A 21259-nucleotide genomic window follows, 5' to 3' on the forward strand; every position below is an offset into this window, starting at 1 on the left:
AATTTAGCAAAGGGGAAAACAGCACTTAATAAGGAGATACCAAATGTATAGACAAATTTGAGTAGTAACTGTTTAAAATAGGGATCTAGTATCAAAAATAAAATTCAGGTGTTGTTGATAAAAAAAGAAAAAAGAATCACATTCAGAGAGGGGCAAGACTTCAGATACTCATTTGCTTGTTTTGAGCTGATGAGGCTGGTGTTTTGGACCTCACACTTCACAAATAGTGTTGAGAAACTGGAAGAAGTACAGAGGAGAAAAAAATGAAGGAGACAAATGTCTGACAAGTGGTCATGGAAAACATGAATTTTTTATGTGAAAAAGGTAGATATAATGTTTAGAATATATAAAAGAGTTACTTCCTCTTTATTAGCAATGTTGGGGGTTTTTTGCACATCCACAGGGGACAGGAAAATTTAAAAAAAAAAAAAAATTCATTTTGGGTTTCAGGTCATGAAACATGACAACAAGATTTGCACAATCAGCTTTATTGAAGGTTTTCACAAGTAAGTTGGATGCATACCCGTTAGAAGCCATGTAGGGCAATGCCGGCCAAGCTGTTGACCACCTCTATAAAGCTAAAAGCTACCAGCCAGAATGGGAGTAAAATGTGAATTTATATGAAGAACATGCCAATGGCTTTTCAATAGTCCCCTCGATCCATGGTCAACAAAGAGCTGAGCTGAAGGGAATCTGAAAGCATCGTCAGTATGACCTGACTGGAGTGTCCTGCCCCCTTTACCACTGCCAGGCATCTGATGCAACCTCAGTGCGGATCCGATCCGTGAGCCAAGCTGACTTCGACTACTCCAGGTCCAAAGGTCTGGGTACACATGACACTTCATGAAGCAGCTTAGACTATGGAAGGCCTTGAAGTTTCTTCAAACTCACCCATCCCATGTGAACTCTGAGTAGAAAGTCCTAAACACTAGCTGTGAATTTAGGTACCCTCCTGGCTCATTGCTTCCAGCTCAGTGAGGAAGGACAAAAACAAAAAGGAAAAAACCTTTTCCAGGCCAGAACTCAGCTTTTATATGTGACGAAGATAATTCGTACTGAATTGCTCATTACTGTTTATGCTTAGAGGTTTTATGCTGTGGGCCCCTCAGTTCAGGAAGGGCATTGAGGCGCTGGAGCGAGTCCAAAGAAGGCCAAAAAGGCTGGTGAAGAGCACAAATCTTACGAGGAGCAGCTGAGGGAGCTGGGGTTGTTTAGCCTGGAGAAAAGGAGGCTCAGGGGGGACCTTATCACTCTCTACAACTGCCTGAAAGCAGGTGTAGTGAGGTGGGGGTCGGTCTCTTCTCCCAGGTAACAAGTGACAGAACAAGAGGATATGGCCTCAAGCTGCCTAACTGACCCCGGGATTCACTGACTGTAACCCCTTGAACCCCCCGGCCGCCACCCCTCTCAGGGCGGCGGGCGGGGCGGGCGGCGGCCGCGCTCCCCACCACTTCCGGGTCGGGGGCGGGGTGGCGCGAGGGGGCGGGCGCTGACGTCGCCGGAGAGTCCGGGGGCCGCTGGGCGCCTGTTTATTGTTCTCGCCGCCGCTGCATTCTGCCTTGCCCGGCACCGCGGGGCCGCGGCGGGAGGAACGGAGGGAGGGCGGGCAGCGGCGACTCGAGCGAGCGCAGCCGCTCCACCGGCGGAGGTAGGAGGGAGCGAGCGGGCGGAGGCGCCGCCCGGGGGCCGTTAACCCGCTTCCGCCTCTCCGCAGCGCGAGCCCGGGCGGCGAGCGCGCGCGTCACGCCGGAGCGAGCGCGGGACAGCCCGGGAGCGGCACCCGGGAGCGGCCATGGCCTACGCGTACCTCTTCAAGTACATCATCATCGGCGACACAGGTGGGTCAGCGCGGCCCGACACGGCGGGGTGGGGGGCGGAGGGCCGGGCCCGACTCCCTGCGCCCATTTCCGCAGTGCTGGCAGTGCCGCCGACGTGGTGCCTCCGCGCGGGGAGGAGGCGGTGTCTCCCCTCCGCCTTTGCGCCGGGCCCCGCCCGCGGCCTCGGCCTTGTCTCCCGAAGGCCTTGGGCCCCTGGCAGCCGCCCCCGGGCCCGGCTGACGGGCCGCGGGGCGGCTCGGGCTGTGTCACGGCCCTGGCCGAGGCGGGCAGCGGGGAGAGAGAAGGTGTCACAGTGGAACTTGTACCTGGGCAGTGCCCCTGGTTTGCAGCCCCGCGACAGCGAGGGCTGAGAGGTGCCACACGCCAGCCCGCAGTTCCGTGGTGAGCTTGTACCTCGCTGCTGTGAGTTACCTTCAGCTCAGGCCGCAAGGATGCTCTTTCCAGCCTCGGCTGGAGTTGCAGTAGCAAACTCTGTGAAGACATGCTGTCAAAGGAAAATTAGGAGCCTTAGCTCCTCCAGTTTTAATTTACAAGGATTTTTTTCTTTAAATTTCTTTAAATACCACTGCTTTTCCAGATATTTCTTGTCACTTTTTAAAACATATTGAATCATTAAATGTCAAGGGGTTGGAACAGATCTTAATGACCACCTAGTCCCATGCCCCCCCCTTGCCATAGCCACGGACACCTCCCACTAGACCGGGTTGTTCAAGGCCCCATCTAACCTGGCCTTGAACACTTTTTAAAAATTTACTGCGTTCTGTTTGTAATTGGCTGCTGTGTGACAATTAATGCTTACGAATGCTGCTGGCAGAGCCATATGCTGCTGGGAATTGCTGTTAGAAGCCCCTTTGCCGGTATGTTTTATGCTTCCTCAGCCTAGTGTGGATGGGAGTAGCATACTTTGATCAAACGGTTGTCAGGACATGGTAACTAACATAGTTAACTATTGTGCCTGTGTATTGTACATCTTCTTTGTTGTTTTCCTCATACCTGTCTAAATGCCTTTTTTAATAAGTTTGATGACACACCTGTTATTTTACATGGTATTCTAAAGGGTAGCTGCATAATTGTACTTCATACCTGTGAACCAGATTATCTGTTGCTGGAGTATAATTATACATTACAGTTGCATTACACGTGAGGTTGTTAAATACACTGGATGCAACTACTATGTGATTTTCATCCTTTTTTTAAACCTGCATTTAAACTCTGAAAGCTTTTTTAGGCTACTGCAGTAGCAGCTGCAATACAAGTAAATCTTCTGAAATATCTCAGCTATAATGACTGTGTTGGAAGCATTAGGCTGTAGATGATCACTGAAAATTCTGGGTTTTGGTTGGGGTTTTTGAGTATTTAGTTGAATGATAGTTCATTAAACCAGAGGGCAGGAGATTACCTGAGCAGATTCAGGAGAAGTAAGAAGAGGTTTGTTTGTCAGCCCAGGGTGATCCAAGATGGTAGTGCACAGCTCAGAAACAGTGTGGCCAATTCTGGTGCATCTCTAAAAACTATAGTCATTGAAGTGGTAGAGACAGCAGCAAACAGTTGCTTTGGTACATCAGTTGTATACTGATTAAATTTTTACAATGAAATAGCCTCAGTGTAGTGGTCTGTGCTGCACTTTTGCATTTCACCTGCTTGAAATGTGAAATACGGAATGAATATATGTCACTTCTGAGGTTGTTGCAGCTGTTTAAGAGCCAGATATGGGACGAGTAATGTAGAGAAAGGAAACACAGAGAGGAAAACAGCTCACAGGTTTGGTGTTGGATTTTTGGTTAATTTTTTTAATTCCTGTGGCTTTTATTCTGAGTTGCTACAGGAAGCTAATTAAAACTTCTGCAATGATTGTTCTTGAAGTAAATTAAATATATCAATAGCGGTAAGTTGGTTTTGCTTTCATTTAGATCTCCTATGAGCCTTTTAAGTATTCTCCCAGAGCTGGTACTGAAGAGCCAATTTATGTTGTGCACGGTTGTCTGTTGCCAAAATGATGGTGATGGTTTAGGAGTTAGCATTCTTCCTAACTGCCTAAGATGAAGGCAGTTGAACTCACAGCTCTGATGATGGAAATTAGGAGGGGATGGTGACTGTCCTGTTCAGTTCTAGTGGTGGTCTCCCACAGCATTATAAGGAGTGAAGATATGCCATTGGCCTTGCAGACCATGGAAATTTCATAGCGATCAAGAAATTTGTCTCTGGTACTTGATTTAGAGTCTTTGGAAATGGCTCAGCTGCCTGGTGACTCAGCAATTAGTTGTAAACAAACTGTAGGAGAAAAGTAAGACAGACTCAGCTGGGGACAGATGTTAACATTTAGCTCCTCTTTCTTTTCAGCACTAAAAAAACCTGAAGTGGGTTGTGTGAACCATAAGCAAACCAACAAAAACCCCCTGCAGTTATACAAGACACCTGCATGTGTCTTCTCTGAATTGTGATTCCACATGCTTTCATCTGCTTAAACACAGGAATTCAGTATGATCTCAGTCTCTTAAAATGACAGCCACAGAAACTGACTGAGCAAGACTGCTTTGTGCTCAACAGCTCTTGTCCCTTTGCATTGCCTGCTTCATTGGTCATGGATGTTCGCTGACTTTTTTTTCTGGTACTTCAGGCATGGCAGCTTTAGGAACGTGGGATTGATTCTCATCTGGTTGTTAACTCTATTTTTTTAATATATAAATTTTATTTTCTGTAAAATGGGAACTGGTTTAGAATCTAGTTAGTTTTTTGTTGTGGGAGAGACCTGAAATGGCATGGCTGTATTTCAGGTACTCAAACAATATTGCTGTAAATTTGTGTGGGTTTTACATTATATCAGTGGGACAGTGGCTGTGGAGTTTCATGGAGCTGGTATCTATAAGAGAAAAATACAAGTATTTGGAATATTGACTGCTGTGAGAGTTTACCAGGAAAAATCTTTTGATCTGAATATTTCCAAAGCATTATAAGAGTTTGCAAAGGCATTTAGAAGCATATGTGGTTCATTCTGCTTAAGGTTGTACCTCTGAGACCTTTGCCTTTGTGGTTGGTGGTATCTTTCATTTTGGTTGCTGGTAGGAATTGGTGTCTTCATCCACTCTTCCCTACATATCCACTTTTGGCCATCAGGTGAAGTTGAGGTGGACTTTGTTCTGAGCTAGGATGAATACTCTGGGCATACCAGTATTGGCAGTTTCTGCAGTTGGTGACTGAAAGTCTGTCATTTTCTTTTTAGATGTTTTTCTATATAACGGTGAAATCTTTTTTACTTGAATGTTTGTTACCAGCAATGTGTAGCACGTGGCAAACTGGGAATGATACAAGATTTGAGTGAGGACTAGAGCCGGAATATTTTTTTTCAGAATATATAATACTCATTAAACAGAATTTTCTTATATTAGAGTATATTTACTAGATTCCATCAGAGAATGCTCCTGAACTTTAGTATACCTAAAGTATTAGTTTTGCAATGTCAGATTTCTTGCCACCGACATAACTTGTCAGTTGTAGTCCATCTGAATGTCTTTCTATGATCAGTGTTGCTGCATCTTCCATGAGCAGGTCTGTCTTCTGCTTTTCTTGGATGTGTTACTTCAGCAACCCTCTGAGCTTTTTGCCTAAGGGACTTCCATTGCCTTTCAATTTTAGCAGATAGTTGCTGGTTCTAGACCAACAATATCTCATAGTTACTCTTAGTAGGAGCTGATGATGATGATGAAAGAATATAAAATTGCTAGGTGATCTAATCCTCCTTACTCTCTAGAGTAAAGTAGGCTGTCTAGTCAACCATTTCATTTGTCTAAGAGACTCAAATGTTGAAATTAAGCAATTGAATTAGATTTATTTTTCAATCCTCCTTGTGAAATGTTTCTAGTGTTTTTGCACTTTGTTCTGGAACAGCAGCTGTTACTAGCTAGCAATGTGCATGACCAGAGTCTCTTGCCCTTAATTTCTGCAAGTATGTAATAGCACTTCTTGGTTAAACAGGTTTTCATCCCACTACAGGTGGTGTTAACACCCTGTGTTAGCTTGAGAACTTGTTTGTACTGAAAACCAGAGTACTGATCTGTACTCCTTATATCTTACTTTGCGACCCTTTCAATGATACTTTAATTGATGGCAAGTTGAATATGAGTCAGCAGTGCCCTGGCAGCCAGGAGGACTCAAGTGTGTCCTGGGGGGCATCAGGCAAAGCATCGCCAGCCGGTCGAGGGAGAGCATTGTCCTGCTCTGCTCTGACCTGGTGTGGCCTCACCTTGAATATTGTGTGCAATTTTGGGAGCCACAATATCAGAAGGATATTGAGCTGTTAGAGAGTGTTCAAACAAGGGTAAAGGGCCTTGAGGGGAAGCCGTGTGAGGAGTAGCTGAGGTCACTTGGTTTGTTCAGCCTGGAGGAGACAGAGAGGAGACCAGGCACTGATCTCTTCTCTGTGGTGACCAGTGACAGGACCTGAGGGAATGGCCTGAAGTTGTCTCAGGGGAGGTTTGGGTTAGATATTAGAAAGAGGTTCTTCACCCAGAGGGTGGTTGAATGCTGGAACAGGCTCTGCAAGGAAGTGGTCACAGCACCAAGCATGACAGAGTTCAAGAAGCGTTTAGGCAATATCTCAGGCGCATGATGTCACTCTTGGGAGTGGGTGCAGGGCCAGGAGTTGGACTTAATGATCCTTGTGGGTCCATTCCAACTCAGCCTATTTTGTGATTCTGTGAATACCTGAAAGAACAATTAGGTGTTGTATAAGTACATCTTCTTAGCATCTTAGAAGTTGTTAACTAAAATTAACAAACAGTAAGTATTTGTCCATACATATGGTTTCATGGGACTGTTAGTGTTCACCTTTGTACAAATTCAAACACTTTACTTAAAAGAAACCCCAAACACCTCTCTGCTAAAAAAAACCCCACCCCCCATTTTGACTAAAACAATTTTATTATGAATGGCTGGCAGTTTCTAAGTCTTTTGTGATCATCCAGAACATGAAGAGGCTTTTTTATAGACTCATGTAGCTTAATTTTTTTAAAAATATTTTTATTTATTTATTTTTTTAAACTTGCAGTTAACAGTTGAGTAGTGCTGTAGAAACTGAAACATGAGTTTCACTTTGTAGGCCTGTGCTAATTGTTATGTAGAAAGGAAAAGTTAAATCATTGGCTTCAAATATGCTGTTGAAAATGTTTGTTTATTTAAGTACTGAAGCTGAATCATCTTCAAAAGAGTAAAAAAGCCATTTTTATTACATTACTTTTCCCAAAATTATGTAGCCATTGCGAAGGATTTTGGACGTTATTTTTCTTCCCTTCTTATCCATGCTTACGTTTGTGTGTGAAGTCTCTTCGCTCTGTAACTGACGGTTTGGAATTTTTTAGTTTGTCCTTTCTGTAGATTTAAATAAAGCTTTCTCATTTGATGACAGAGTTTTGACTAACAGATAACTGGCTGAAAAGAGGTTAAGAAAAGTTTTTGCTTTAGGTTAATGTGTTTGTTATGCCTAGTCCTGTGAAAGGGTAGTACTGCACTTTCTTGACTTGCATAAGGCTGCTGTGGTTGGAAAGGAAAAAGAGAGGGAATGAACTGTAGCCTGCAGTAAGAAAACGGTTTATTAAACACCTGGAAGCTCTACAGACTACTGGAAAGAACTAAAACTACCTCATAAGCTGTGTTAGAGGTATATATCTTGTGACATTTGTACTATGTAATTACCGGGTTTAAATCCAAGTGAGTTTTAAAATCTGTTATTTGAGACTTGCCCATTGTTTTAAAATGTCCTTAACCTATTTAAAGATTTATTTTTGTTTGTTTTTCTAAAGGAAGGTAAGAGAAGTGGGAAGCTTGTTTCGGCTCAGTTGGTGTTGTGGCATTGGTTTCACGGACATCCAAGCTGACATAGTTGGTTCTGCAGGAATGGAGTTGTTGCTCTTACTTTGTGGTGGCTTTGATAGTCTGCCATGATCTGGATCAACCCACTAATGCAGTAGAAAGCTACCTACTTTTTAGGTTAAGTTTTTGCTTAGTGAATGAATCAGCTGATTTGGCCTTGGAGCTGTGCTTTCCAAGGTCTGGAGTACTTTCAGGGGAGGAAACTGAATTTAGGAGGATTGGTGAGAGCAAGATATCAAAGAGGAAGTAGGTCCTCATCTGTGTGGGTGGTGAGCTGATTGATCACAGTGTTGTGTGAGGCAACCATAAGAAAAATAGTTCTGTGAGATGGCTGAATTAATCCAGTGTTTATCTGCTGCCAAAGTGAGTAGACCTTGTTACCACTTTTTGTCTCATCTATGAACTTTGTTGCTTCTTACCTGTCAGCATCGTTTATGTGATCCTTCAGAGAGCCAGCTCAGCTCACACTGATGATTTGAAAAACAAAATCAAACAAATAGTAGATATGGTCAGATCAGTGCAAGAGCCCTTTTGAGTAAGGAGGTGGAACTGTGTGGAAAGGAGTGAGTCTACTCATCAGAGACAGCAGGCAGATTAACAGAAGAGATTTGTCTTCAGGATTCAGTTTTGAAACCCAGGTTGGGAGGACTACTACCACAGTTCTTTTCCTCTGTCACCTTTCTTTTCCTCTGTCACCTTTCTTTTCCTCTGTCACCTTTCTTTTCCTCTGTCACCTTTCTTTTCCTCTGTCACCTTTCTTGGGGTATAGAGATGCTCAGGTGAGCAAGTAAGAAAAATATCTTAGCCCCTTTACCCCCTATTTTGGGGCATTTTTAGTTTTGAGCCATGTGAGCTTTTCAAGACAAACATCAGTGGAAGGAACACTACGAGTTTTGTCTAGTGGTAAGAAAAGCCTGAAGTTTTCTGCATGTTAAGTAGTGCACCCCTGGCTTCATAGCCAGTAATTGAAGTTTCCTTGCCCTATTCACAGGGAGTCATAGGAACTAGAAGGGAGAAGGAAACAAGTCAGCTCTCTTAGCCAAACCAAAGCTTGGCTCAGCTATCACCTGTGCTGTGGTTCCAGAGCTGCTTATTTTTTTAATTACCTTGAGTTCAGCCTGCTGCTCAAAAGAACTACCCTTAACTTTGTTATATATTTTATAGCCCTAGTGTCATGCACATACTAGTGTAGTCACATAGTGACTATAGTCCTATGCTGGATCCATTTCTTGGTGTAGCTCGTTGCATAACTGTGAGTGAGAAGGGAGAGGGCAGCTTTACCACTGAGCTACCCTGGCTTGCTGAGCCCTGAAATGAACACAAGTGTTGATATAAGGGAGGGAGGTGTTGAAGCTGGGCCAAAGTGGACAGTAGCAAAGCTCTGGCAATGCCTTGCCTAGGCAAATTGACTGCAGAGTGGCACTCAGATAAATAGGGAGCTTTTACGGGAGGCAGAGAATTTGGAGAACGGACTCAGTCTGCTGGTTTGGAATTCAGAGCTGGAGGGTAAAATTACTGTAGCACAAGTTCCGCTTCCCATCACTGAGTACTAGGAAGTGAAGGGATCCTAAAACAGGCACTTGGAAAGAAGTAAGCTGCCTCCCCTCTGAGCACATAATCCATTGTTTTCATTTGTTCCTAAACAAGACCTTTTGTTTACTGTGGTTGTTGAAGTGTATCCACGCTCTCTTGCTCTAAAATATTAGATTTTTTTTTTTCCTCTGGGGGTGGTTTATGTGAAGCTATGTTAAAATAATTGTGGCAGTAAAATGGAGAATGAGCTAATAAATAACCAAATCTATCCCTTTTGTGTTCTACAATTGACTGTCATAAGACATGCTCACCTACTTTTTTCACAGAGTGTCTGCCTCATTTCATGTTGTAATATTTACAGTGCTAAGTGAGTGAGATACCTGGTGTGGTGGTTTGAATCTTGTTTTCCCCCAGAGGCTAAGAAAAGTGGTAGACCCCAAGGGGTGGTAACCCCTGCAAGTTTTGAAGTTCTGCCCAATGGACGCTCCTGCAAAAATGTCAACATTCCACAAGCTCACCAGAGGAGATGAGTTGTAGTTTTGGTCGTTGGTAGAGAAGTGGCCATGTTGTAGAGCCACGAGGAAGGGGCTCAGAGCCCCTCGGGGCCTCCGAGGCCCCCCAGCCCCCAGCGGGGGACTGCAGAGACTTGGAACAGTCTTAGACTGGGCTAAGTGTCTGTAGTTATGCCGGGAGATGTTTTCTCCATGGGCGCAGAGCAGCAGCCGGCACTGACCAGAGAAACGGTGGCAGAGAGCCAGAAGAGATAAGACAGAGCAACAAAGACATGCAGCACCAGAAAAAGGACTCCTGGAAGGAGAGCTGAAGAAAAGAGAGTTAGCAGCTGAGTTCTACAGAGTTCTGGGGGTAAGAACTGTACCAGACCCCCCAAAAACTCCCTTGGAGACCCCTCCTAGAGAGAGGAGGAGTAAATGGACTCCTATTTGAGAGGAGCCTTGGAGTACAGCAGTACTGGAGAGAGAGAGGAGCTAAGAAGCTCAAAGGCATCCCGGAGCTGGACCAGGACGGCCAGATGGAATGCAGGGGGGGGAGTTGACCTTGGCCCCCCTGCTGCTGCTGACAAGCCTGGCAGCCTGAGACGGAGCACAGGAGCTCTGGTAGAACTCTTGAGGCAAAGGCTTGCAACTGAATGCTGCCCAAGATGTTCTGACTCAGGGGTGAATCCCTGAGGAAGGGACTTTCACAAAGATGCCCCTGCATTTCGTGATATACCTGTGGTGACACGAGTCTTGTCCCTGCTGGCAGTCCACAGGTGAGGTCTTTGCTTGGACCGAAGGAGAGCCGAGGGGCTTGGAGACCCCCTTGTGTATGTTGAAAAGAAATCCAGCTATCAACTGCTGCATGGAAGACAGATGAGGAGGACCTGCTGCCTTAGAAGATGCTGCTGCTTAAGGACTGGAAGGGATCTGTCCTTCTTTCCCTCCTGGACTTTTATTTGGAGGGGAGAAGAGATCTGGTCCATTGTAATACTATATGTCATGGTAGAGATATTGTGATCATGTGTATAATGTATTGTAGTATTTATTTGTACAGCCATTGTAATATATTCCCTTTCCCCATTTGGAGTCTGGGGTGTTTTGTCTGGAAAAAAAATCATCCCACATTAGTTTGAGATGGGGAAGGGGGCTAGGACTAGGGAATTAGATTTTTGGGGCTATCTCAAACCATGACACCTGGTAAGTAGTCACTCTGCTTTTAGACTTAACCTGTGTAGTTACTTTAAGCCACCTGTGTGCCATGGAATTAGCTGCCATGCAACTGTTAGTTGATCTTTGCAGCATCTGTTTATGTCATGAGGTGGTAAACTACTCAGGAGTTCATATACAGCTCCTGTTCCTGGTACACATTCCTGGCTGTGTCTGTGATAGTGCAGTCTGTTCGGGGTCTGGAAGCATATGAGCTAGGAGCTATTCTCATAAGAACTTTTGGGATACAAACTTGCAATATCTTAAAACTATAAAATTAAAATAAAATGTAGCTATTAAATATAAACAACAAAGTATTTATAACCTAAACTTAACAGGCACAACAGCCTTGTTTGCAACTTTCTGAACCTCTGTTTCAGTCAGCAGCAGTACAAAACTTAGGAACTTTCAGATGGCTTTTTGCTGAAGGTTCTGAAGTAGCAGGAATGGCATTAAACAGAAACTAGTTGTTTCTTCTGTTTCTGTGTGTGAAGACATCAGTCTACAGTCTGCTGCTGAAAGGCCTGCTATGGAGGTATAACTAGAGGTGCAGTCATCCCGTGCCAGTCTGAGGCAGGGCTTGCACCACAGAGGCTGTGCTTGTCTGTCATCTTCCCTCTGCTGACGAGGGTGTTTGTATGTTCGCTCCAGCCAAGCTGGTCAGCAGCCTTACAAGAGGAAGAAATATCAGATTGCCACTTGAGAACTAGTGCTGGAACACCTAGTCAAGTGTCTCTTTGTCAATTAGCATATGGAATATTGTTCCAACATTTGTAAGATTTATGCAGGAATATTAGATTGGTTTGAGGTTCTGGTTTATCCAATGATACTGAAATCACTTTGTAAGGTTAATGTCAAAAGCTGTTTCTGGTGTGACTTACAGGTTGTTTTTTTTATAAGTGAGGTGGTGATTATGTTCTGTGATAGGGCATTTGTATTTCAGTGGCAATATAAAAGTTACCTGTATATATAAACAGTGTGCTGTGAGTAGAATTATTACTATTTTAAGATTCCTTAGAGTTTTGTGTTCTCTGTCCCTACAGCTCCAGTACTCTCTGCCTGCCCTTCTCCCTATTTCTTGCTTGCCTCCATTCCTTCTCCACTTCTCTTGTGTTTATTAATATTTTTGAACAAAATCTGTACCTGCTTCCAAGCTGCTTGTATTCTGACAGCTTGCCATCATAAGCCAAATAGGTACAGAAAAGAGATCTAGTGAGGCAGGTGCAAATTTTGCCTTCGAATACAGTTCCATGCCACTCTAAGTTATTGATCTGCTGGCTGCTGCATTTCTTTTCCCTCATTTGAATGAACTCTCATGATTGTCTGACCCTGCATTAAGCTATTTCTGTTTGCTTTGTCACTCTTCTTGTCAGATTAGTGTGCTAACCCAGCGGACAATTGAAATTGCTTCAGAACTCCTCTAAGCCATATGGGAAAATGGGCATGAGCATAGAGTAGGGAAGAGAGTAGAGACAGCAGCACCAATAACTGACCTAGGTTGTTGGAATTGCTGCATTGTTTGGGATGTTAATCTGAGTGTCATCAATTGGTCACAACTCAATTTGTGACGAAACTAAATGCAGGTCTCATTTCTGTTAGATTTGGTGAAACTGGCCATTGATCTAAGCTTTTTAAGTCTAAAATTACAGGTGGGTGGTGATTGTTTATGCAGGCTTTGTTTCCTCTATAAACCACATTAAAAAACTGCTGAGTTTAGTATAAGTTACTCTATGCAAACCTCTAGTATGCCTATCTTGTGTCTGCAGTGTGGTTCTTTTCCATATCCCTTTGTTTGTTGTCTTTTATTACCAGATATGTCTCTTCTGATGAGCTGTTGCTGACCTCTAGTATGTGGCTAAAATAGCCTTATCTTGCTGGACAGATAAAGCAAAGTACAGCAGGAACTTGGATGCTACAGTATTGTCTGTTATGTGCTAATAGTTCGGAGTTTAAATACCTGTAAACCAAATATATTAGTCACATTTTAAAAGGCTGAAAATACGAAGTTTGACTGAACAGAACTGGAAGAGTAACTCCTCCAAGTAAAAGAACAAGGAAAAATTAACCATAAAAAGCATTATGTTTACAAACCTAAGCAGTTTGAGTATTACTCTTGACTGCATTAACTTCTAGTTTTCTGTGCTTTCACATAGAGAAGAAATTGCCCATTTGCTGACCAATGTCCATGTATTGTGAAATAGTTACACTGATTTCTGACTCAGATTGGAGGGGGACAGTGTTTGTGTTGTCTGTCTGACTGTACTCTGAACTCAGTTGTTGCTAATTCTTGGACTGCTTTTTGGGCTATTGGGAACCAGTGGGCAGTAACATATAGTGGTTTTAGCAGCCACAGATGTACTGCTGTTACTCAGGTGATAAATTGGGAGATGGATGAGGGTGTGAGTAGGTGAGATGTAATCTGTCAAGTTCTAGTAATGAATTTTAAGCAATATATACCATTTGCTTAAATTAATTTTTATTGATTCTTTACAGATTTTTTTTTAAAATTTGCTTAACACTTCTTTTTTTTCTTTCTTTTAGGTGTTGGGAAATCATGTTTATTGTTACAGTTTACAGACAAGCGGTTTCAACCAGTCCATGATCTCACTATTGGTAGGTCTCTTTTGTGCTGCACAATGCCAGTAGTTAGGTGGTGAGTTTGTCATGCTGTGGTAATGCAGGATTTCTGCTGTGTTAAGGTAGCAGTCAATCTCTAGGTGATGAATATTTGTTAGCTCTCAAAGTCAAGTGAGGGGGCGCTTTTTTTTTCTTATTGGGAAGGTACAGTCTGAAACAATTAAAAAAATTCATAACTGCAGTATCTCAACTGTCTCTTCAGAGAAGCTGAAAGCTGGGCACAGAAGAATTGACTAAGCTTGAAATGCATTGATGATGATGCAAGTGGCATTTTTTCACTAGGGAACATAATATTAGCCTACCCACAAAACCCTGAAGACAAGTTAAACTAAAGCGAAGTTAACCTTAAAGATGAATAAAAAAAATTTACTATTTGGGAAGACTAACTTTTAGATACAAAAGGATTGAAGTGTGAATGTATTCACTCTTTGGAAGGGACAAGGGTTTTCCTTCCCAACTCCTCAGTTGGATGTGGACCATTTGTATTAGGTATGATTTGATACTAAGGGAAATAAATGCATGTTGACAGAACACATTGCTTCTGATCTAACTACAGTAAATTATACAAAGTTTTGTTTATCTTTCCACGCAAAATATGAGGAATAGTGTGGGAATAAATTCTTCTGTGAGCAAGCTTAGTCTGCAGATCAGTTTTGCTGTTAAGCATAACAGATGCTAGTCTCCAGTAAGGTTGCAGAACCTTTGAACTTGTTGATGTTATTTCAAGGAACCTATTGGCTCTAATCACGAGCACAAAATGTGTTCCTAGTCTCTATTTTTAGTTTGTGCCCTGGAATAGGTAGGCATCCTGAGTTTGGGAGTACTGAAATAGATGCTTGAAATGTAAACAGATATTCTTCGTGTAACAGAATGTATCAGGTGGTTTGATTATGGCTTCCCTTTCTCTTGACAGTCCTCCCACACCTTGTGTATGGCTGTCTCATACAGTTCAAATTTTTGGGCTAACGTCAGTTTTCAGATATTTGAGGTCTTGGCAGCAGATAGTCTGGCTGAGTAAAGAGCCTGAGTTCTTTAAGGAGGCATGAGTTATCTTTTTCTCTTTAGGCCTGCCAAATATATGGCACCTTTTGTATGACTTGTGCTTTTGGCAGTCCTTTCACCTCAGCAGACTGATAGGCTGTGAGAAACATCTTCACCTCAGCAGTGTGGTTGTAGTGCCAGTTCTTTGCCTGGTGTACAGCTCACTGAAATCTGGGAACAGAACAGAAACTGAAGCTAGTGAGATGAGGAGGTGAACCTAGACAGCAACATAATGAGGGATGTAGTAATGGAGCATGGGAAGCTGCTTGAAAAGGGGATGGGGAGGCTGGGAACGGCCTCCTTAACTGCTAGGGCATGTGTATGTGTATGTGTATTGGCCAGGTTCTCCCAGTTACCTGAACACATTTAGAAAGACAGAGATAAATAAAGAACATGGGTTCTAAGTCATATGAAGGCCCCTATGGGACAAGATGGGTTGAGTTGATGTTAACTAATAAATGCCCAACTGATTATATTAAAAGTCCTGAAAACCTGCAGATTGAATAAAAAGCCTTGTGTTGCATAGCCTAACTTTCTTCAGTATAATACAGTGATTTTAACCTGTGAGACTGCAGATTCTATTCTTGCTGTGAGCAGCTCAAGAGAGGGGAAACTGAAACTGGACGTGTGGGAGACAGCAAACAGAACCCAAACAAAACCAAAGACAACAGCAAAAAAAACAACACACACAACCCTAATTGTGCCCCCCCAAGTATGTAGGTAGATGTGGGTGATAAAAGCCTTTGCAAACGTTCTAGTTGGTTTGCCCATTACCCTTAGGACATACCCTTACTGTAAACCTGAACAGTTTCTATTCCTTATTTAATGGGACAAGCTTGCCGTCAAATGGTTTGTGTTTTTTCAAATTCAGAATTTTTTCTCAGCAGATATTTTGATGGAACAGGATAAATATCCTTTTCATTTTTTTATGATGGTGTGTGTAGAAACTAAACATGTAGGAAGATCGTTGGATTTAAATCAGCAGCTCTATAGCCACATTTTGAGATCAAGTAAAACCTGCAGTGTTTACACTTGTAGTGGTACAAGGACCTTCCCCTGGCTTTGCAGTCAACTTCAGAGAGAGTACTGTCATTCACCTGCTTCCTCCTTGCTGCCTCTCCACCTCCATTCTTTTGATTTCTTTGCATACAGTTGCTGCAAGTTATTTGATTGCTAAAGAGCACAATGGTCTTTGGCCCGTGGCTTTTATTTGGCTTCAATATCCTGTTGGGGTGGGACTGCCCCCTCCCCCAAAAATCATTCTGCAGAAAGCAACACTGCACCCTCAAATATTCTAGACAAGCTTTTGAAGAGACATTTGGAATACTTCAAATCAGGGCTGTGTAATTGAAAGACTTGAGGCCAAGTCTAGACAGTGACCAATTTCAGACAAACTTCAGCTACCTGTATATTTTCTGAAATAATGGATATATGAAAGATAGATTAATGGAAATGTGATAGCCTTTAAATTTGTCTACTATCTCTAGCCATTTGTCAGATTTTAAATACTGCAGTAATAGCCTCAATTTATACTTGATTTATGGTTAATGATCTTTAAATTGCTTTAAAAGATGATATAATAGGCTGAATTTTTCTACTGAAGAAATTTCTTTAGTTTATTTGAAACATTTTTTTTATTGGTTATTAAATTTGATTTTTAGCTAGAATTTTGGAAGTGGGTTTTTTTTTCATAGACTGGTGTGTTTTAGTTAATACAGTAATAAAATTTATCTTTTTGAAGGTAACATTTTGCATGCTCACGTGATGGAATATTTTATTGATAAAGAACTGTAGGTTTAATTTCTTCTAAACTGGCTTCAGCAGTCTGTTATTGGTAGAGTGTTAAAATAACTATGACTTCAATTTCCTGTTTGCATTCAAAGGGGCATGTGTTTCTCCCTCCGATCTAGAGCTACTAAATCTTTTGGAAAACTTTGTAGGAAATATCTCCCTGACACTTGTTTTAATTAATGCATTTTTAAAGTACTTGGACAGTAACAGTTACCTTTCTCCTTGAAAACATTGTTTCTTTCAGGCACCTGGAAAATTAACTGGAAGCAGATTGTTAAAGAGATTATTTCCTACAATGCTGAGTGATCTTAAACTTAGGTTCTTGCTTTTGTAGTACTTGATGTTCCTCTTTCTGATATATGCTAATAATGTAATCTTTTGTAAAATCTATTCAGGTGTAGAATTTGGTGCTCGAATGATCACTATTGATGGAAAACAGATAAAGCTTCAGATATGGGATACAGTAAGTAATAAATCATAAAAATTGTTTAAACTTATGGCCCCCCTAACTTTTCCTTTATTCTGGCTAAGCTCTATCACCAGCACTCATATACTATGCACTTTGTCTTGCAGCTTTCTTTGGTTTATATGAAGTTAAAAATTTGTAAAATTTCCTTTTTTGGTGTGATGTCTTCTTAGTGCAATTTTTTTGGTATTTACACTTATTTCCTCAACACTGTCAGATTTGTAAGACTGGAATTCATGCTGTCTCACTTTTTTTGTGAAAGTTTGCTATATTATTAAGAACTTAGATTTCTCTAAATAATCTTTCTTTGTGCATTTATGCAACTTCCTGTTGTGATGTGTCTACTAGCTTTAATCAAGTTCTCTAGAGGAAATGTTTGCATTTCCAAGGTAGAAGAAAACGTATGGCTCACTTTTCATAGAACAACGCTTAAGAACACAAGTTCACTGTAATCATGAAGATAGTAAATACTTCAGACAGTCAAGAAGGGATTGATAAAAGCTTAAAGTTTCAAAAAGCTTTCCAAAAATCAGACTTTGACTTTTGAGGTTGTTCAGGTTAAGAACATACATTTGCTATTTTCTTCTTGTCACATTACTATAGTCAGCCTCACTGTCTACATGAAGCTGCTTTAAGATGTTCATACTGATAGCTATATCTTTCAAATGTGTTTAACTGTTCCCTAAAGCAGAGTTGCCCGTTTCCTTTTCCAAAAGCATTTTAGGACACCTTTAGAAAGTGACAGGTACATGAGCCATAGCCTCATCTATGTGCTCTTTTTGGTACAGCAAGCCAGTGAAGGATCATACATTCATATATGCATGCCTACATATGTGGATGTGTATATTAAAATGTAAACTTAGTGAACTTCACAGGTAAGACCTTACTTATTTTACCAGTTCATGATGTGAAGTGGCATCTAAGACCTGTGTCTCCTTGGAAGTTCTCTGTGAAAAGGTATAGAATGATATAGTCAGCTTATATATGTAATGGTATGGTTAGGCTTTTCCTGCCTTGGACATTTTTACTATTATAATTGTGCATTGCTGATTACCAAGGTGTCTGAGCATTTTTAAGTTCAATAAACAAGCAAATCTCTCCAAAAACAGTACCTTGATAATCAAACCTCTGGTGTGTCATGTGATTACATGAGAACATACCTAGATTGGTCCTTGTTTTCTAAAATTGGGACAGATTCTCTGTAGCCAAAAGTGCTAATTTTACTACCAGCACAGCCACTGTCTTTCATTGGCTTTTGAACTGATTTTGTTAATCTCCTTAAATACAAATGAACTACAACTGTGTTTGAGTAGATTGTGCTTGTCTTAGTGCCTCTGACTCAGTGGTTTTTTGGAGTGTGTTGCCTTGAATGCGTGCAAATTATCTAATAGCCAAAATGTCAACGTAATTGCTTTTGACTATAATTTATAAACTTTCAAGCAGGGATTTTTTCCTGAATAGTTTCTTAAGTATATCATGCAGAAATTAAAAATATTAATTGAAAACTTTCATACACTGAATAGACTGTATACTTATGTTATAAGCAATGAGTGACTTAGTTTAATTTTTAACTATGGCAAATACGCTATTTTAATTTAAAGATTAACTATTTTAATTAAAAAATTATAATCTGATTTTTAAAACATGGGATATTTCTATTCTAATCTAATCTTGGCTTGTAAGCATATCTGAATTCTGCTGTCTCAGTTTTGATCTTGCATGCAAAGGTGTTGAAGGAATAGCAAAAATAACAAATATGATGAGGTAATTCTCAAGGGGTATTTTACTTATGAGTCTTAAATCACACAGAAGTGTCCATAATGACCAAGGATATGCCTGTATCATGTATCTGCATTGAGTGTTTCCTGATTTTCTGTTAGCCAAAACTGCTACTGTTGCTGGTGCTATCTCCATGTTTGTTAGACTGGAACAATTTCTGTTTAATAAGAGAAAGTTCATTTTACACCTATTGCAAAGGAAACACGTGAAGTATTTTGTTTCTCTTGGTGCTTACTGAGTCACACAACAGCATCTCTGTGATTTAGTGCTTGCCTTACACACCTGCTTTTAATTAATCACTGAACAGGATGCATCCTGAGCAGATACATAAGAAGTGGAGAACTCGATAAAATTTGTTTTGATTGTTTAACAATAAACTTGCTTTCTTAAGAGAATCAAAAATGTAAATTCAGATTTTTCTGACTCGATTCTTCTAGGCAACAGTGATGATTTTGTGTTGTCTTCAGCAGATCACTGCAGCTCCAAGGAAAGGTGTGTCTTAGTAAAGGGAACATATGAAAGCTGCAGCATACCTCACTGCGGGAGTATGTTCTACCTTACAGGGGCAGCTGCAGCTAACACTTGTATGTCTGTGAGATCCATTTGTGTGTCCTTCTTCTATTATAACTCAAGAATATTTTACTTTTTCATTAGCATCTTTCAAATTTGTCTTAGTTTGGATTAGGATTGTGTTATGGAAGTTAGTTCTGCTTACTGCAGTCTGTTTTTCACATGGGAGTATACGAACTGAATTCCTTTTGGATGAGACCAGACTGGAAGATATGCCTAAGGAATGCAGGTATGCCCATTAGAAAGTAGTCCAGTATATGGTCCTGTGAACTGGTAGTCTAGTAAAACTAGTCTGATTGAAAGACACTCATCCCGAGAAAAAAACCCCACTTTTTTCCTTTTAATGCCTTTAGGTCAGTCAAGAGGAGTGGAGTTATTGAACCAAATTGTTCATTTGTCTATCTTGAGTCTCTAGATTATTTCTTTTCCTGTGTCTTTATCTTTCAATAGGTGGATAGACTGAGAAATGCTTTTCTCCAACTGATTAGTTGTTAATTGCCTATTATAAGTTAAGCTACTCTTTTGTGGGAGTGTGATATTTGAGCTTGTGTCAGCTGCACAAATATCTTTGAGGGAACTAGAAGTGGTGTACAGCAGCAAGTAAGGATTAAAGTGACTGTTCTGGAAGCTGCTAAGCTTTCTGAGTTTAAACAAGCTGTATAGATGAGGTTGATTGTCTTGTGGCAGCAGCATAACACTGAGAAATACTAAAATTGCTTCTCCTCAGAAAAATGTCATTGTTGTAGACACTGGCTTGTTACCAGGCTGAGTCAGTGGCCTTCATTTTGTTGTTGAGGGGAATGTTCCCTATTGTGTTGACTGTTACTAACAAGTCATTGTTGGTGAGCAAAAGTAAGCAGTAGTTGAAAGAGGGTATTTAAGTTCTCTCAGACACTGCAGCAGGAGAGATCAAAGATGATACTAAGTAATACTACTGTCCTCTGAATTGATATGAGTAAGAATTTTTCCTGTGTATTTAAATACTATATTTTTCAATATCTATTTCAGCTTTATTTCATGGAAATCTGTGATTAAAAAACATTTTTATTATGTTTATGTACCACCTTAGCATTGCTCAGACAGATGAAATATCTGAAATAATTGTGTTTTATAAGCTAATTGCAAGTAAGTGTTTGGTTTCCATATGAGTGTGCTTTCTGGTGGAATTGACAGTGTTTTCTTTTTTTGTGTAAGAGCTCACACAAAAAAAGCATGTTTATGGAAGACAGGAGACATAATTGTTGAAAGTATATTTCACTTTCAGATATTCTGAATATACTACATCTTCTTGGAAATTAGGGTATTTTTCATGTAGTTGCAACCGCTTTAGATCTAGTAGAACCAAATTAAGTTCCCTCATTCATTAAATGAATATCCATTTCATCTTAGTGATTTTGACAATTGCTAGGATGTAAGGTTCACCCCCAAGAGTTCGTTATCAACTGTCTGCCTCATGATATTTTTTACTTGCTTTGGTAGTCAGAGCATACTCTTAGTTCATGGACAGTTGGTGTATTCTTTTATACACTTTTTTACTAATTTGACTTTTCAACCCTGGAACCTGCATGAACGTGGCTGCATGTCATGACCCTCTGTTACACTGCTGTGAAGTAACATCAAGAACTTAGAGGATCTACTTTGGTTCCTGAAACTAGTTTGATCATCAGTTCATGGATTTCCTTTGCTGCTATGTGGAAGGATTAACTTATTTCTGAATACATGTATTGGAGGGTGGGGTAGGGAGACTTGTCCATTTGATGGTTAGTCCTGTTGCAGTTTGTGTAATATGACCATCATCTGAACTTCAGTGCTGGTAGCTAAGTTATTGTTCACACCCATGCTGGCACTTCAAGAAGTTGAGGCAACTTGATACACCTTTTAGCTTAGCATTCATAAGCCTTTGTCTGTCATGCTTAAATGTGTTTGGTTATTGAATTACTGTAATATCCATGGTTTTTTCTGACTGGTTTTAGATTTCTTAGCAGTTTATCCATGGCTTTCTACAATAGTGGAGCAAACTCTTGCTTAGGATAAGG

The 21259-nt window shown here is 40.9% G+C and overlaps 1 protein-coding gene across 2 annotated transcripts in view; it reads left to right on the forward strand.

Moving 5' to 3' along the window:
- The first annotated feature begins 1708 nt into the window (after window positions 1-1708).
- RAB2A (RAB2A, member RAS oncogene family) overlaps window positions 1709-21259 on the forward strand; it is a 42281-nt gene continuing 22730 nt past the window's right edge. Inside the window, exons 1-3 of one of the 2 annotated variants that reach the window (XM_017829642.1) lie at window positions 1709-1838; window positions 13481-13552; window positions 16804-16871. In XM_017829642.1, coding sequence (XP_017685131.1) covers window positions 1793-1838; window positions 13481-13552; window positions 16804-16871 — 186 coding nt within the window. In that variant the 5' untranslated portion in view covers window positions 1709-1792. Of the gene's footprint in view, window positions 1839-13313; window positions 13347-13480; window positions 13553-16803; window positions 16872-21259 lie in introns of those variants that run through there. The other variant, XM_017829643.1, reaches the window with a different exon arrangement.

Source organism: Lepidothrix coronata, unplaced genomic scaffold (assembly GCF_001604755.1).
Source record: "Lepidothrix coronata isolate B3197 unplaced genomic scaffold, Lepidothrix_coronata-1.0 Scaffold166, whole genome shotgun sequence".
NCBI lineage: Eukaryota > Metazoa > Chordata > Aves > Passeriformes > Pipridae > Lepidothrix > Lepidothrix coronata.